At 40.3% G+C, this 19,352-nt stretch overlaps 1 protein-coding gene across 1 annotated transcript in view; it reads left to right on the forward strand.

Moving 5' to 3' along the window:
• PIP4K2A (phosphatidylinositol-5-phosphate 4-kinase type 2 alpha) overlaps nt 1–19,352 on the forward strand; it is a 175,461-nt gene that overhangs the window by 132,366 nt on the left and 23,743 nt on the right. The window contains exons 5-6 of the mRNA XM_061181592.1: nt 382–528; nt 4,899–4,937. Coding sequence (XP_061037575.1) covers nt 382–528; nt 4,899–4,937 — 186 coding nt within the window. The remainder of the gene's footprint in view (nt 1–381; nt 529–4,898; nt 4,938–19,352) is intronic.

Consider the following 19,352-nt stretch of genomic DNA (forward strand, 5'->3'; position numbering starts at 1 on the left):
AGGCTTCTAGGGAGGAAGATGGCAGCCCCAGGTAGAGTGTGATTTCACTTTAAAGGAATTACAGAAAGGACCAATCACTTGTCCTTTCACCCTACGCCATTATATCCAAGTTTTGACTTTACAAATTAGTTTGGAATGTTAGGGAGAAAATCTCTCTCGAGATAGAGTTGAATTTTCTTATCTGTGTCTGCACAGTGGATGCAGACCTGTACTGCTGAAGGCAGTACAAACATGGTCATTTTCTGTAAACAGGATGTTAACAGTTGTATAAACCATTATCACTTTGTATAAACACCATAGCAGAAGAGTTACATTTTACATCTGAATGAACACCTTTTGACTGGATCATTTCCCCCCCTTTTTTCTTTCTCTCCTATGCAGTATATAGTGGAATGTCATGGGATCACCCTTCTTCCCCAATTCCTGGGCATGTACCGGCTTAATGTTGATGGAGTTGAAATATATGTGATTGTTACAAGAAATGTGTTCAGCCACCGTTTATCTGTATATAGGAAATATGACTTAAAGGTAAGATTGATTTTTATTAACTTCTATTCATTAAGCTTGGTCATCCACGTTGTATGTAATTGATCATGCTGAGCACTTAGGAGGCGCCCAGAGCTCAAAGCTGCCAGGAGCGCTCCTTTGTGTTAAGCGAGAACCACTTGTAACTACGAGACATACCATGTCTGTTTTATTCAACAAGTATGTACTGAACACCAGCTATGGGTCAGGCACTGCTTTAGGTGCTGGGAATAGTTTGATGAACAAAACAGACCAAACCTGCTCTCAACAAGCTGACATTCTGGTGGGTGAAGACGGACGGTAATAAGTAAAAGGAGTAAGTAAATCATGGAGTATATTAGGAAGTGATCAGTGCCATGGACAGAAGTAAAGACAGGAAGCATGGGGGAAGGGATGCGGTTTTGAATAGGGTTTCGCTTCACTGCAGACCTGAAGGAGGTGAGGGATAGGCTGAGGAGCAGGCCTGGAGACAGGCTGTTTCAGAGACCTCAAGTGAGAGGCGGACCACTGGAAATTCTTATTGTGGAGTGAGGGGATCTGACTTCTGGGATCACCGACATAGGCAACGTCCAGGTCAGGAGCAGGCAGACTGTGACCTGCCTCCATGGCACGGCCAACATGGCCATTTTTGTAAATAGTTTTATTGGAATCCCACAATGCCTGTGGTTTGTGCATCGTATGTGGTTGCACTATAACAGCAGAGTTGAGTAGTTACCGTAGAGACCGTTTTGGACCACAAAGCCCGAAACACTACCCCTCTGACCCTTTTCAGAAAAAGTTTTCCAACCTTTGGTCTTCATCAGTGGATCTCGAATTTTTTGATCTCAGACTCCTTCACACCCTTAAAAGAGGACCCCAAAAAGCTTCTGCTTATGTAGGTTATGTCTACTAATACTCACAATATTAGAAATGAGACGTTATTGAAAAAAACTTACTTAAAATAGTAAAACCATTACATGTTAGCATATCTTTATGAAAAATATCTTCCAAATCAAAAAGTTTAGTGGAACAAGTAGCATTGTTTTATATCTTTGCAAATCTCTCTAATGTCAGGTTTGGTGAGACAGTTAGTTAGAATATCCTGTCTGGTTTGGCTGTCCACCTGTTGCCAAGTTATTTGATTGAAGTGTATGAAGAAAATCAGACCTTACACAAATATGTAGTTGGGAAAGGAGAGGAGGAGTTTTCAATAACTTTTTCAGAAATTTTGGATGTTTTCCTTTGATATCACACCTAAACCTGACAAGCGGTAATTTCTCAAAGCTGAGTTACAGCGTGGAATCTGAAATCACATCAGTGAACTTTTTAAAATCCGTCCGTCTGTTTGCATGCATTGGTCTGGCTACATCATGCTTTGGTCATTTGGAATGATGGATTCACTGAGTTAGGTGAACTGCTTCCTCAAGGCTATTCATATGTTTTATGACAAACTCTACTAATACCATTTGGTGCCACTGCTGGCTTTGTGCTAAGCTGCCAACAGTTTTACCCACCATTGTACTTGCAGTATCCATGCAAATATCAAGATGGTGAAATAGGCAAATAGTGTCTCAGTATTATTATAAAGATAGTTTTGACTTTGCAGACCCCTGGGTGCTGAACTATGCTTTGAGAAATGCTAGTCTAAGGGAGGGGGAATGTTCTAGGCTTATCTCCTACCCTCCGGAGTTCAGATGAACTATATAAGCTTCCCAAATACAGCTTTGCTCTGTCCTGCCTCCAAGTCATAGCTATTTTACAGGTGGAAATCCCGGCCTACAGGGCTGCAGGGCTCTTTGGAACCGTCTCTCTCACGAGGCCTCTGCAGTGTTACTCAGCTCACTCTGCTGAGTATTACAGGTCTTTTCGTTGGCCTGACTCTCCCATGGAAGAAGCCGGATGACCTCTGAAGCCACATGTCCTGGTTTTACTACTTGTTAGCTGTGTGCAAGATGCTGAACCCCTATGAGCCCCAGTTTCTTCATCTGTAGAACAGAGATGATCTTACCTCCGCTGCTCTGAGGATTAATGAGATACGTATGTGTCACGTCCAGCATAACGCACGGCACATGGGGAGGAGTGGATGAATGTTCATCGTCTCATCCATTCCACTAAGAAGTCCCTTAAAGGCAGTTGTTTTGGTTCTACTTTTGTATCCCCCGGAAGTGCTTAAGGTAGTGCCTCTATCTTCAGCACATCCTGTTCGAGCATATCCTGTTCAAGCATATCCTGTTCGAGCATATCCTGTTCGAGCACATCCTGTTCGAGCACATCCTGTTCGAGCACATCCTGTTCCAGCATATCCTGTTCGAGCATATCCTGTTCGAGCATATCCTGTTCCAGCATATCCTGTTCGAGCATATCCTGTTCGAGCATATCCTGTTCGAGCATATCCTGTTCCAGCATATCCTGTTCCAGCATATCCTGTTCGAGCACATCCTGATGTAAACTATGCTTATCGACTGGATGTTACGGTTTTAACCTTGGATGTCATGATTTCATCTCCCTTTTTAGCTTGTAGAGTAAACTTTTCTTGCCAGTACTTGCTGTTGTGAGGGAACCTGGGCATCTGGCGTCATTTCATGGCTCAAACTCTCAGCCTTGACTGACTTACGTTTCTAATTTTGTTTTAATTTTTAAATTCTGAATGAATTTAAATTTGGATGAGTTTTTCCAGGCTAATGCTCTGCATTTTTACATAGAGACGAAGCTTCAGTGAGAATCAGGAGCAGAGTAAATTGTATCGTAGAGGGGAAAACACACAGAGACTAAAAAATTTGGTTAAAGATAGAGACCCAGGTATTACAAGTATTTAATAGTTGAGTATTAAGCCCCCCCCCTCCCCTTTAAATTCGGGAACATTCTTTGTTAGCAGTCAGTGTATAGAGGAAGATACTATGGCCCGAATTCAAGAATCTGTAAAGGAAAAAACAAACCATTGCAAGTGACAGCTGCTGGGCTCAGCCAGCCAGAGGGCTTTCCTTCACGAACAATTTACACGGTTCATCTTCACTTGCTGGGTCAGCTTTGTGCTCCTCTGACACATCCCCCAGAAGCTTCGAGCATCTTCCCTGGGTTGGCAGCAGGGTCTTTCGGATCCACCAGACCTGGGAATGCTGAGCATGGGGCAGATGGAGAAGTGGCCCCAGGGAGCCCCTGGCCTGGGCTTGGCCCCCTTCCCCAGTACAAGGAGTCTCCCCATCTGTGAACATGTTACACACATCCTGACTAATGCCTGAGCCGCTTGTAGGCAAGATGGTCATAGAGCAAAAATGTTAAGAGTGGCCAACCTAGAAGCTACTTTAAATTTTCCCAAGTCACATACACATTCTTAATGATTGGCTAATGCAAGTATTCCAGGCCAATAAATATCTATTTAAAAGATAGTCAGGTAAATGGATTGCTCTACTGACCTAGTCATAGTCTGGGCATCCAGTGCTGGGAGGGGAGGGAGGGGAGGGAGAGCAGTCAGTTGGGCTGTGATCCTCCTCCAGCCATTTACTCAGCAAACACTGGGCGTTGCTGGGTGAGACACTGCGATGGTCACCACGGAGCACAAAGGATAAATGCTCACTGTTGTATTAACAAAGTTAGGAATTCACTGGCCATTTGTTTCCTAATCTTTCTTTTGCATTAAGATCTTCCACAAACAAAGGACAGTTTCTGTTCTTGAACTCTACCCCAAAGCACCCCTGTCGGCATCAGGAGGACTCGGTCATTTCAGACAACACAGAACCGAGGGCATCATTTTGAAAACCAGTGCGGTAGAGTAGAAATTGCTGCGACCAAGAACTGTGTTTTCTTCTACTTTATACCTCTGTGCTCAGCCTAGGTTCTGACACAGAAGCGGTGCAAGGAGACGTGTGTTTGAAGGGACCTCCAAAGTGAAAGGGGCCGGGAAGTACCCACTGGGTCTTAGTCATGGTAAGTGAGGAAGCACATTCGTCAGTAACCCTAAGCCAGGGGAGACGGGCAGTCGGGGCCCAGGGCACGCCCCCCCCTAGAGGACACAGCATGGGAAAGAGGCCTCTATGCCCCAGTGGTCACTGCGGCCAGCTGACGGCCCACTTCACTTTGAAGACCCTCAAACCAACCATTTCTGGCGATTGATGTTTGACTCCACGTTTAGTAAGTCATTGTTCACGTGATTGTCGGGTTTTCTGATTTCCAGCAGGAGGACAGGAACCAGGGAGAAGACAGCACAGGTGACACGGCAGGGAAGGGGTTGGAGACAGGTGGACGGAAATCCCTGCAGAGGGTGCAGCGCACTCGGGGAGGGGCCAGAGCAAAGTCGGTGCTCATTTATTTCCGTGCTCTGCCCTGGATCGTTTGCATATTTCACGTGAAGCTGATACCTCGCGTCCGCGTGTTTTCATCATCTCTTTCTCTTTCAGGGCTCTACAGTGGCTAGGGAAGCAAGTGACAAAGAAAAGGTAAGTGCCCGGCGGCTCTCTCACCTCACTCCCGCGGGCATGCGGTTCTAGCCATTTCCCCTCCGCTACAGTGAGAAGCTCTTCACGGGCCTGAGGAACGTTCCCCTCCAGTTCTCTCCCTCAGGTTGGCTGCCCTGTTGGACAGTGAAGTAGTTATTAGTTTGAGGTGTGTGTGAAACATTTCCCATCAACGTGATCTTGAGAAAACAGCCGCCTCTGCTGTCAGCACGCTCCAAACTGGCAGGTACAACCCAGCACCCGAGTCCTAACCCCACTTTATGACTAACAGGCCAGGTGTGACCTTGAGTCAGTTTCTCTGCCTCCCTGAGCCCCAGTTTTCTCACCTGTAAAATGGTAGTGTTGAGCTTCAAATTCACCAATAAAATATTGGCTTAATGAGCTTCAAACTCCTTTCCAACTATAAAATGTTAAGATCTAATTAGAGTATTTTTTGTGTGTAAAGACTTAGGGATGGACGAGGAGACTCTTTACTTTTTTCTGAGTCACTGGACATTAGGTAATACTTGAACCACATTTTGTTAATTATGCAGGATTATAAACAGATTCAACTGGAATCAGTTTAAGAATTTGGGAGGCAGCTTTCTGTGTGCAAACCTCAACTGCCCAAAATGGGGATTTGCTTACATGAAAGGTGCCTCTATACCCTCAGCTTACTCCTCATCATGTTGAGGTGCCTTTTCTTGACCAAACCATCTGAAAGCTGGGCTCAAGGTTTTTGTTTCTCAATTAAATTATTTAGGCTGAGATCACTCAGTTTGGGTTTGAATTTTATAGATTTGGAAATCTCCTTTTACGTATTCATCCAGAAGTTTGTGAATGTCTTTATGCTTACTGTCCTAGCTTCAGGGGCTAAAATAATGAACCACACAGACATGTCCTGCAAAGCGATACAGACATTACATAGGAAATGACAGTATCACGTGATAAGTGCTTTGATAGGAAACACGTAGCAAGGGCACCTAAATCTGGCTCGGTGGTCTTCCTGGAAGAGATGACTGGAAACCTGCAGGATGAGTAGGCGTTAGCTAGAGAAAGAGCAGTGTGTGCAGAGGGGGAGCACTTGGTGCTTTCACTAGAGGGTGGGAGGAGGCCACAGAGGTAAGCAGGGCCGTCTAGAGTGGCTGTGGAAATAACCCAGAATAGATGGTGGCCCGACCTGGGGTGGTGGAAGAGTACAGAGAGATTTAGGAAGAAGAATCCACGGAACTCAGAGATTGAATATGGGAGGTGAACAGTGCCAGGGAGTGTGTGTGGAGGGAGGGTGACTGCAAACTTTCTGGTGTGGACAGTGGGGTAGGTGCTGATTCCACTCATGGAAAAAGGGAGCAGGAGGAGTAGTTAGCGTTGTCAGCACAGCATCAGAGCAGAGATGTCCAGTAGGCACGGGAGGCTGCAGAGAGGGCTTCAGCTGGAAAAGGGGGCTTGGGAAACTTGCCGGGAAGGATGATCAAAGACAGGGAAGTGTAAATGAGGTCACCTAGGATGAGCCTAACACGAGAAAGGAAACACTCACTCAAGTCCAGGAAGCACAGAGAGTCCCATACAAGATAAACCCAAGGAGGAATACACCAAGACACATGTTAATCAAACTGCCAAAAATTAAAGACAAAGAAAAAATACTAAAAGTATCAAGGGAAAAGCAACAGTTGTTAACATACAAGGGAACTCCCATAAGGTTATCAGCTGATTTTTCGGCAGAAACTCTGCAGGCTAGAAGGGAGTGGCATGATATATTTAAAGTGATGAAAGGGAAAAACCTACAACCAAGAATACTGTGTCCAGCAAGGCTCTCGTTCAAATTTGACAGAGAAATCAAAAGCTTCACAGACAAGCAAAAGCCAAGAGAATTCAGCACCAGCAAACCAGCTTTACAACAAATCCTAAAGGAACTTCTCTAGGCAGAAAATAAAAGGCCACAACTAGAAACAAAATTATGAATGGGAAAGCTCACTGGTAAAGGCAAACATGAAATAAAGGTAGGGGATCATCCACACACAAATATGATGTCAAAACTAGCAATCATGAGAACAGGGGAGTACAAATGCAGGATATTGGAAATGCATTGGAAATTAAGAGACCAGCAACTTAAAACAATCTTGTATATATATTGACTGCTATACCAAAACCTCATGGAAACCACAAACCAAAAATCTGCCGTAGATACACACACAAAAAAAGAAAAACAATCCAAACACAACACTAAAGATAGTCATCAAGTCACAAGAGAAGTGAACAAAAGGGGAAGGGAAGAAAAAAGACCTGCAAAAACAAATGCAGAACAATTAACAAAATGGCAATAAGAACATACATACCAATAATTACCTTAAATGTAAATGGATTAAATGCTCCAGCCAAGACATAGACTGGCTGAACAGATACAAAAACAAGACCCATATATATGTTGTCTACAAGAGACACACTTCAGATCTAGGGACACATACAGACTGAAAGTGAGGGGATGGAAAAAGGTATTTCATGTAAATGGAAATCAAAAGAAAGCTGGAGTAGCAATACTCATATCAGACAAAATAGACTTTAAAGACTGTTATAAGAGACAAAGGACTCTACATAATGATCAAGGGATCAATCCAAGAAGATACAACAATTGTAAATATATATACACCCAACATAGGAGCACCTCAATATAAAAGGCAAATGCTAACAGGAGAAACCAACAGTAACACAGTAATAGTGGGGGACACCCACTCTCATCAATGGACAGATCATCCAGACAGAAAATCAATAAGGAAACACAGGCCTTAAATGACACATTAGACCAGGTGCACTTAATTGATATCTATAGAACATTCCATCTGAAAGAACAGAATACACTTTCTTCTCAAGTGCACATGGAACATTCTCCAGGATAGGTCACATCTTGGGCCACAAATCAAGCCTTGGTAAACTTAAGAAAACTGAAATCATATCAGGCATCTTTTCCAACCACAACTCTATGAGCTTAGAAATCAGTTACAGGAAAATAACTGTAAAAAATACAGATACATGGAGGCTAAACAATATGTTACTAAACAACCAATGGATCACTGAAGAAACCAAAGAGGAAATCAGAAAATACCCAGAGACAAATGACAACAAAAACACAACAATCTAAAACCTATGGGATGCAGCAAAAGCAGTTTCTAAGAGGGAAGTTTATACCAATACAATCTTAACCTCAGGAAACAAGAAAAATCTCAAATGAACAACCTAACCTTATACCTAAAGCAACTAGAGAAAGAAGAACAAACAAAACCCAAAGTTAGCAGAAGGAAAGAAATCATAAAGATCAGAGCAGAAATAAATGAAAGAAACAAGAAAACAATAGAAAAGATCAATGAAACTAAAAGCTGGTTCTTTGAAAAGATAAAATTGATAAACCTTTAGAAGAAAAGGGAAAGGACTCAAATCAATAAAATTAGAAATGAAAAAAAGTTACAAGTGACACCACAGAAATACAAAGGATCATAAGAAATTACTACAAACAACTATATGCCAATAAAAAGAACAACCTAGAAGAAACAGACAAATTCTTGGAAAGGTGCAACCTCCAAGACTGAAGGAAGGAGAAGTACAAAATATGAACATACCAATCACAAGTACTGAAATTGAAACAGTGATTTAAAAACTTCCAACAAAGAGAAGTCCAGGGCCAGATGGCTTGACAGGCGAATTCTATCAAACATTTAGAGAAGAGTTAACACCTACCCTTCTGAAACTCTTCCAAAAAATTGCAGAAGAAGGAACACTCAGCTCATTCTATGAGACCACCATCACCCTGATACCAAAACCAGAAAAAAGATGCCACAAGAAAAAGAAAATTACAGGCCAATATCATTGATGAACATAGATGCAAAAATACTCAACAAAATACTAGCAAACCAAATCCAGCAATACATTAAAAGGATCATACATCATGATCAAGTGGGATTTATCCTAGGGATACAAGGATTCTTCAGTATCCACAAATCAATCAGTGTGGTATACCACATTAACAAACTGAAGAATAAAAACCATATGATCATCTCAATAGATGCAGAAAAAGCTTTTGACAAAATTCAACAGCTGTTTATAATAAAAACTCTCCAGAAAGTGGGCATAGAGGGAACTTACCTCAACATAATAAAGGCCATATATGACAAACCCACAGCTAACATCATTCTCAATGGTGAAAAGGTGAAAGCATTCCCTCTAAGATCAGAAACAAGACAAGGATGTCCACTCTCACCACTATTATTCAACATAGTTTTGGAGGTCCTAGCCACAGCAATCAGAGAAGAAAAAGAAATAAAAGGAATCCAAACTAGAAAAGAAGAAGTAAATCTGTCACTGTTTGCAGATGACATGAAACTATATATAGAAAATCCTAAAGATGCTACCAGAAAACTAGTAGAGCTAATCAATGAATTCGGTAAAGTTGCAGGATACAAAAGTAATACACAAATCTCTTGCATTCCTATACACTAACAACAAAAGATCAGAAAGAGAAATTAAGGAAACAATCCCATTTACCGTCACATCAAAAAGAATAAAATACCTCAGAATAAACCTACCTAAGGAGGCAAAAGACCTGTGCTCTGAAAAGTATAAGACACTGATGAAAGAAACCGAAGATGACACAGATGGAAAGATATACCACGTTCTTGGATAGGAAGAATCAGTATTGTCAAAATGACTATACACCCAAGGCAATCGACAGATTCAATGCAACCCCTATCAAATTACCAGTGGCATTTTTCACAGAATTGGAACAAAAAATTTTTTAATTTGTATGGGAACACAGAAGACCCCAAACAGCCAAAGCAATCTTGAAAGAACAGAGCTGGAGGAATTGGGCTCCTTGACTTCAGACTATACTACAAAGCTACAGTAATCAAAACAGTATGGTGCTGGCACAAACACAGAAATGTAGATCAATGGAACAGGATAGAAAGCCCAGAAATAAACACACACACCTATGGCCAATTAATCTATGACAAAGGAGGCAAGAATATACAATGGAGAAAAGACAGTCTTTTGAATAAGTGGTGCTGGGAAAACTGGACAGCTACATGGAAAAGAATGAAATTAGAACATTCTCTAACACCATACACAAAAATAAACTCAAAATGGATCAAAGGTCTAAATGTAAGGCCGGACACTATAAAACTCTTAGAGGAAAACATAGGCAGAACACTCTGATGTAAATTGCAGCAATATCTTTTTTGATCTGCCTCCTAGAGTAATGAAAATAAAAACAAAAATAAACAAATGGGACCCAATTAAAAGCTTTTGCACAGCAAAGGAAACATAAACAAAACAAAAAGACAACCCCCGGAATGGGAAAAAATATTTGCAAACAAAGCAGCTGACAAGGGATTAATCTCCAAAATATACAAACAGCTCATGCGGCATTATGTCAAAAAAACAAACAACCCAATAAAAAAAATGGGCAGAAGATCTAAATAGACATTTTTCCAATGAAGATATACAGATGGCCAAAAAGCACATGAAAAGATGCTCAACATCACTAATTATCAGAGAAATGCAAATCAAAACTACAATGAGGTATCACTTCACACTGGTCAGAATGGCCATCATCAAAAAGTCTACAAACAATAAATGCTGGAGAGGGTGTGGAGAAAAGGTAACCCTCCTACACTGTTGGTGGGAATGTAAATTGATACAACCACTATGGAGAACAGTATGCAGGTTCCTTTAAAAACTAAAAATAGAACTACCATATGATCCAGCAATCCCACTCCTGGGTGTATATTCAGAGAAAACCATAATTTGAAAAGATACATGCACCCCAGTGTTCACTGTAGCACTAGTTACAATAGCCAAGACATGGAAGCAACCTAAATGTCCATCAACAGATGAATGGATAAAGAAGATGTGGTACATATGTACAATGGAATATTACTCAGCCATGAAAAAGAATGAAACAATGCCATTTGCAGCAACATGGATGGGCCTAGAGGTTATCATACTAAGTGAAGTAAATGAGAAAGAGAAAAACATACCATATGATATCACTCATGTGGAATCTAATTTTTTTAAATGATATAAATGAACTTATTTAGAAAACAGAAACAGACTCACAGATTTCGAAAACAAACTTATGGTTACCAAAGGGGAAAGGTGAGGGGTGGGGGGATAAATTAGGAGCTTGGGATTAGCATACATACACACTACTATATGTAAAATAGATAACTAACAAGGACCTACCGTATAGCAGAGGGAACTCAATATTCTATAATAACCTATATGGGAAAAGAATATGAAAAAGAATGAATATATCTATATGTATAACTGAATCGCTATGCCGTACACTTGAAACTAACACGACATTGTAAATCAACCATACTCCAATAAAATTTTAAAAAATAAATAAAAATTTAAAAAAAGAAGTGAGGCAGAGAAAAAGGAAACGGTGGCTCTTTTGACAGTTTATGTTTTTACTGTGCACCAGAGACTCTATTTTCACACTTCCAACCTCTGTGTAAATCACCGTGAAGGCACCGGCTTTGGCCAAAAGCAGCAGAAACGACAGACCGTCAACTTCTGTTTACATGCTGCTATGTAAACATTTTTTCCAGGTGCCAAAGACTCAAGCGGGTGTTTGAGTTTTAGTCCATGAGAAACTCAGAGGCTTAGTATTATTGGGATTTTCTGCTAGGAGAAAACATCTGGGCTGTTTAAAGAACCACACGCTAGCATTGAAAGAAGGCTTTTTCAGCATCATCAAAAGAAGGCAGCCCCGGAGTAAGAGCTGTGGCCCTGATGCTGTGCGCTACTCCACAGGGGTTGCTCTGTTTTTATTTTGTTCCCAAGTCTCTTGAGACTACTGCTAGTGGCCTTTTTTTCCTGTTCATTTTGATTTCTTCAGGTTCTATCCCCAGGGGCTTGGTCTGCTATGACAATAACAATGCCAAGAAAGACAGTTACAGCCAATGGGGTGATTGCTGCAGAATCCGAAGTCCTAAAACAAGGATACATAGGAAGGAAAGCCACAGTATTTGACGTGGCTGTGATGGCTCATCATCAGGAGAACATTCAGTTACCCATCTGTCCCTCCCCAGCTCTGCCTCTAGACACTTTCCAGGAACCCAGGGCATTTACCGCAGTTCCACTCCCTGCCTCACCAAAAATGTCTAGCCCTTCATTGGTGTAGGTTTCTGTGAAAAAGACATGAAATTACAGAATGTGTTTAACAGAAACCCACTTTTCTGAGGATGCTGCTAGGATGCTTTTATCGTCTGTTGAATGTGCACAAATTGTTCCTCAAAACGTCTCCCCTGGAGGTGGACTTAGAGACGTCAGAGACAGGAGGTACCTTAAGAGGTCAGAGTCCCATTTCCCCACCTCACATGTGATCGATTTGAGACCCAGAAGCTTACGTTCCCACACTGCATCACACAGTCGGTGGCAGAGGCAAAACCTTACCTTAACTGCGGGTTATATTTTTTATTGTTAATCTCAATGTACTGGGATTTAAAAGGTAAGTAATAGTAACCAACGTTTGTTGAACGGAATGTATACTATATGCCAAGCCTGTTGTAAATTTTACACAAATTTGCTCATGTCATCCTGACCACCACCTTTAAGTTGGAGGCTGTTATTACTTCCTTTGCATAAATGAAGTTACTTGGCAGACAGGCTGTAACTTGCACCACAGTTTTGACATGACCCAGCCGGGGTTCCAGCCCAGAGCACACATTTCTAACCTTCTAAAATGTTTGAGAGACTTCTTTCTTTTTTTAAAAAAAGAGGATTTATTATCAAAAATTCATATTAACCCCATGAATCATGAAGATGAACAAGGATACATTTCACTACAATGTTTCATTGACAAAAACATGTAACTCCAAAACAATATGGTACTAAGGCAGTTCGTTGAGTCTTGATTTAAAAGTTAAAAAAAAAGTAATGAAATAAATCGTTTGGCCTCATACCATGTTGACAAAAACAACCAATTCATATTTCCTCCATTTGAGAAGTGCAGGTATTTCTGTAAATACAGTCTGTGTCACTGTATCTTATACTATGTAAACATTAGGATTGTCTACGCAGTAGCCCCTAGGAAGAATTCAATGCTTTCTACTTCTTTCTGAGCTTGGGGTTCCTGATAGCTCTTCTTCCAGGAGGAGCAGCTCCAAAGCACCATCCACCTGCCCTTTTAGCTTACTGGCACTCACTGGGCACAGGCAAGAGAAAGTAGCTTGAAGACATGGGATGTGAAAGTAATTAAACTGGTAATTTTTGGAGACTGTGCCTGCCTTGACAACAGGACATGTCTCTCTGATATGGCAGTTTGTTTATAATCTGGCGACAACCAAGGTAACATTTACTAAACTGTAACACATAACAGTAAATGAAATGTATTAATGGAGCTGAACTCTTAAAACCCTTGGGTTTTTAAGTTCAAAAAATTTTCTTTGTTTTCCTTTTTCTGTCAATTTTCAGGTTTTCTTTCCATGATCAGTTAATATTTTTGACTCTTCCAAAAAGCATGCTGTTCTTTGTCTTCACAAATAAAACCATAAATTATCAAAGCAATCACTGTTATCTCTAGTTAGAAATAATTGGAGAAGGCTGAAAATATTTATTTTCTACATTTTAGCCTTTTATAAATGAAACCAAATGGTCTGCAAGAATATTTTCATTGCAATCATTGTATAATCATTTTCTACGAAATTGGAAAGAACAATATTCACAGAGACTCTCCATTGATGTGGCTTAATTAGTAATCTGAATTCTTAGTTTTTCTTTCATTTGCATCATTGTAGCTGTTTTAATTTCACATACTTTTCACTTGTTGATGGTAAGTTTTAAAACTGTCATTTCAGATATTTCGTGATATAGGTGCAGAAAGGTCCCCTCCCTACGATTTGAGCTTGACACGTAATTAGTGTGATTTGCATTAGCATAATAATGAAGATGGAACTGAAGGAAATAAAGAAGTTATATTCCAACAATAATGGAATCACTTTCATGGCAACAAGTATCAGAACATGCGTGTACAGATGTCTTGAATTTTTTTTAAAAAAGAGCAGAACGGTGTTTTGGTTTTTTTTAAACCGTTGTCAGATTCTGACAGCTGCTATGACTTGTTTTATTCTTTAATTCTTTCCTTTATTAATGGAAGGGCATCTTCCGTTCATGGCTCCAGCAGTATCGCCCCCTTTAAATGAGACAGAAATGCGAATCTCCCTGGTGGTCCATCTTTTCACAGCTGCACTGCAATTCCAGTGTGACATCAAATTAGTAATTATAGCTAAGCGGACCGCTTTTTACAAATGACAGTCTTAGCATGCTGCCAGCAAGCAAGCTACCCAGCAGGGAATCCGGGCAAGTAAAAGAAAACATAACTGGACTCACTTGATTTCTGGGGGATTTGACCTGACTCTTTAAAGAGTCCGTGTTCTTGAGAGGGAGAGAGAGCGAGTCCTGGGGATTTACACAGATACGCATTTTGTTCATCGTTCTATGCAGTTCTTCTCAAAACTCATGTCTGGTTTTATTAAGTAAAGTAAAGCCTGTATAATGGGGTCATTGGGTCACAATAAGAAGATTCCTTTTAACATCTAACCTTCTCCCTGGAACCCGTTTGAAAGAAAACAGCTGCCCTGCAGTTGGCATTTGTATAACTATATTGGCAATAATCACTGTTGACACTTTGATAATGGGCTACAAAAAGCTGCCTGGTCGATTCTTAGGAATGGTGAATTGCACTGGCAATTAAGTGACTGTCACCATCTCTGACATTTTACCTATTACTGACTGAAGGTTCAGGAAAATTCATCATTAATACCCTCACATCAAAAAAAAAAAAACAAAAAAAACCAATGCTTTCCTAAACCAGTTTTCAGCATTTCTTTTGTGATCTTTAAATTGTAACGAATTATAATTAATTACCACCTCCATCTGGTTCTTTAGGATGAGTTAAAGGCAAGGTAACAAAAGATGGTAAGCTTGGAGCATAAGGTACAAAAACAGCAGTGTGTCCTTCTGGGAATCTTCCTTTGCTATCAGTTAAACAGCGCTTCCTTTTCCGTTGTCAGTGGATGATCAGTTAATGGGAGATTGTCAAGGTTTTTAGGCCCTCAACTCAGCTAATGCTTTAACCTTCTGTAAAATTCATTTCTTCTGTGAATGAAGAAAGATTCACTTCATTTCTTCTGTGAATCATTTCCCTTTGCCAGCCAGTGTTAGACACACCTATCCCGGCGCCCAGAGTGCAGGGGGAAATATGCCATCCGGGCAGAAGCAGGGCCATCTGCCTCCTGGCCCGGAGATGTTTTACAAAAGGGGGTTTTGGAGGGGAAAAGCACCAACCAGAGCCCTAGCAAATCTGAGTCCCAGCCCCTGCTTTGGCACTAATGGAAGTTTGGGGTTTGGGGATGAATCATCTGACTTAGTCTTCATTTATTAAAGGATTTCATTGGTCCTCATGCTTTAGTGTTTGCAAGAATCCCTTGTTTCAAATGAGGCTTTCCCTCCCACAGAGGTGCACTTCAGCAGACTTGACAATCACTTAAATCCTGTCTGCTCGAGGCATGGGTTAAGGTGATTGCTAGTACTAATGGAAAAAATGGTCTGAACTGTTACATAAGTTTGCAGATGTCTGAGCAAAGCCTTAAGAACCCTATAATGTAAACCATGGGGGTTATTCTGGGAAGTGGAGTTTTAAAGTTTGATTCCTTTGGACTTTGGTAAGAGTGGCATGTGAAGAAGAAAGATAACATGAAGTAATTCCTGTGAGCATCTCCCAGATGACAGCATTAGTCCTGAGGCCAGACTGGTTTATGGCGGTGTATAAACTCAGTTTCACTGGAATGAAGTGAACTCAGATTATCCCAAGCACACAGAAGCAGTGTTGTTAGATGTGGGAATTTTTTTTTTTAAGCTGACAACTTACGCAGTTGGTTTCAAAAAGAGTTGGGGTGGAGACACAACTTCCAAAATATAGTATGTGGCTTGAGTTTAAGCCAACCTGCTGCAGATGTATAATAAAACAATAAAATTATGATGTTCACTAGATTAGTATTAAACCAGAAACTATACGATTTAGCAAACTTCTTGCATTTTCAGATTTTGACATTTCTTAGATTATCACCATCAACATCCGTGCAACAGAATCTTCCAATCAGATGGAAACAAATCTATTTTGTAGGGTTTGCACATGGTTTAACTGTCACATCACAGCTCATGGAGGAAAACCAAACTGTCACCATGTCACTTAGAGTTAAAGGGCCATTCTGAAAAGTCTAACAGTATTAGAAAAGGAGTAAGTTTCCCTTTCTAAATATCAGCTTTTAGGGAAAATAACCAACAGCTGGGTTCCACCACGCATAACCGTTCTAAATTGTAGAATTATGATAGGGCTTTTCCGGTTTTGTGCTTCTTAGTTGCAGCACTATTTCTACAAGTATGTTGAGGTATATTCTCCTTCTACATTTACACAAAGAGATTCAGAATAAAAATTATGAGACTTCTGTATCCAGATGCTGGTCACAAATGTGTACATTCTCACTGTGGAACTAACTAGTTATTAATGACACGTTGGATCATTTCCCAAGCTGTGAACTTGTGTAGACCCTCTGCTTATGTTGTTAAAGGTTATCTGTACCTTTTGTGAGAAAACACCTGCTATCTTTGCTACTTCTGTCTGAACTTTACCCATATTCACTAATTTGCCTTTTCATGTAACAAATTTGTGGCTTGGATGTTTTGAGAAGCAGAACTGATTTTATTATAAAATCTTTAACATCTCTTATTACCCCAAAATTGATACCACATATGTGATGTTATTCAAGCAAATTATTTTTAACCTAGCTCCAATGTAAGGATTACCTAAAAAGTCTCCCACTTACAGAAATATTTCTGGAGTATATCTTCAGCCCCACAGACTCTGATTTCTTTTTTTGAATTTTATTTATTGTTTTATACAGCAGGTTCTTATTAGTTATCCATTTGATACATATTAGTGTATACATGTCAATCCCAATCTCCCAATTCATCCCACCACCACCACCCCCCCCCCTGCCACCTTCCCCCCTTGGTGTCCATACGTTTGTTCTCTACATTTGTATCTCTATTTCTGCCCTGCATACCGGTTCACTTGTACCATTTTTCTAGGTTCCACATATATGCGTTAATATACGATATTTGTTTTTCTCTTTCCCACTTACTTCACTCTGTATTGACAGTCTCTAGATCCACCCACGTCTCTATAATGACCCAATTTCATTCCTTTTTATGGCTGAGTAATATTCCATTGTATATATGTACCACATCTTCTTTATCCATTCGTCTGTCGATGGGCATTTAGGTTGCTTCCATGACCTGCCTATTGTAAATAGTGCTGCAATGAACATTGGGGTGCATGTGTCTTTTTGAATTATGGTTTTCTCTGGGTATATGCTCAGTAGTGGGATTGCTGGGTCATATGGTAATTCTATTTTTAGTTTTTTAAGGAACCTCCATACTGTTCTCCATAGTAGCTGTATCAATTTACATTCCCACCAACAGTGCAAGAGGGTTCCCTTTTCTCCACACCCTCTCCAGCATTGGTTGGTTGTAGATTTTCTGATGATGCCCACTCTAACTGGTGTGAGGTGATACCTCATTGTAGTTTTGATTTGCATTTCTCTAATGATTAGTGATGTTGAGCAGCTTTTCATTTGCCTCTTGGCCATCTGTGTGTCTTCTTTGGAGAAATGTCTATTTAGGTCTTCTGCCCATTTTTTTTTTTTTTAATTTTTATTTATTTATTTATTTATTTATGGCTGTGTTGGGTCTTCGTTTCTGTGCGAGGGCTTTCTCTAGTTATGGCAAGTGGGGGCCACTCTTCATCGCGGTGCGCGGGCCTCTCACTATCGCAGCCTCTCGTTGCAGAGCACAGGCTCCAGACGCGCAGGCTCAGTAATTGTGGCTCACGGGCCTAGTTGCTCCACGGCATGTGGGATCTTCCCAGACCAGGGCTCAAACCTGTGTCCCCTGCATTGGCAGGCAGATTCTCAACCACTGCGCCACCAGGGAAGCCCCTGCCCATTTTTTGATTGGGTTGTTTGTTTTTTTAATATTGAGCTGCATGAGCTGTTTATATATTTTGGAGATTAATCCTTTGTCCGTTGATTCATTTGCAAATATTTTCTCCCATTCTGAGGGTTGTCTTTTTGTCTTTTTTGTAGTTTCCTTTGCTATGCAAAATCTTTTAAGTTTCATTAGGTCCCATTTGTTTATTTTTGTGTTTATTTCCATGACTCTAGGAGGTGGATCAAAAAAGATCTTGCTGTGATTTATGTCAAAGAGTGTTCTTCCTATGTTTTCCTCTAAGAGTTTTATAGCGTCCAGTCTTACATTTAGTTCTCGAATCCATTTTAACTTTATTTTTGTGTATGGTGTTAGGGAGTGTTCTAATTTCATTCTTTTACATGTAGCTGTCCAGTTTTCCCAGCACCACTAATTGAAGAGACTGTCTTTTCTCCAGTGTATATCCTTGCCTCCTTTGTCATAGATTAGTTGACCATAGGTGCGTGGGTTTATCTCTGGGCTTTCTATCCTGTTCCATTGATCTATGTTTCTGTTTTTGTGCCAGTACCATATTGTCTTGATTACTGTAGCTTTGTAGTATAGTCTGAAGTCAGGGAGTCTGATTTCTCCAGCTACATTTTTTTCCCTCAAAACTGCTTTGGCTATTCGGGGTCTTTTGTGTCTCCATACAAATTTTAAGATTTTTTTTTCTAGTTCTGTAAAAAATGCCACTGGTAATTTGATAGGGATTGCATTGAATCTGTAGATTGCTTTGGGTAGTATAGTCATTTTCATAATACTGATTCTTCCAATCCAAGAACATGGTATATCTCTCCATCTGTTGGTATCATCTTTGATTTCTTTTATCAGTGTCTTATAGTTTTCTGCATACAGGTCTTTTGTCTCCCTAGGAAGGTTTATTCCTAGGTATTTTATTCTTTTTGTTGCAATGGTAAATGGGAGTGTTTCCTTAATTTCTCTTTCAGATTTTTCATCATTAGTGTATAGGAATGCAAGAGATTTCTGTGCATTAATTTTGTATCCTGCAACTTCACCAAATTCATTGATTAGCTCTACTAGTTTTCTGGTGGCAGCTTTAGGATTTTCTATGTATAGTATCATGTCATCTGCAAACAGTGACAGTTTTACTTCTTTTCCAATTTGTATTCCTTTTATTTCCTTTTCTTCCTGATTGCCATGGCTAGGACTTCCAAAACTATGTTGAATAATAGTGGTGAGAGTGGACATCCTTGTCTTGTTCCTGATCTTAGAGGAAATGCTTTCAGTTTTTTACCATTGAGAATGATGTTTGCTGTGAGTTTGTCATATATGGCCTTTATTATGTTGAATTAGGTTCCCTCTATGCCCACTTTCTGG

Source organism: Eubalaena glacialis, chromosome 2 (genome assembly GCF_028564815.1).
Source record: "Eubalaena glacialis isolate mEubGla1 chromosome 2, mEubGla1.1.hap2.+ XY, whole genome shotgun sequence".
In the NCBI taxonomy this organism is placed as follows: Eukaryota; Metazoa; Chordata; class Mammalia; order Artiodactyla; family Balaenidae; genus Eubalaena; species Eubalaena glacialis.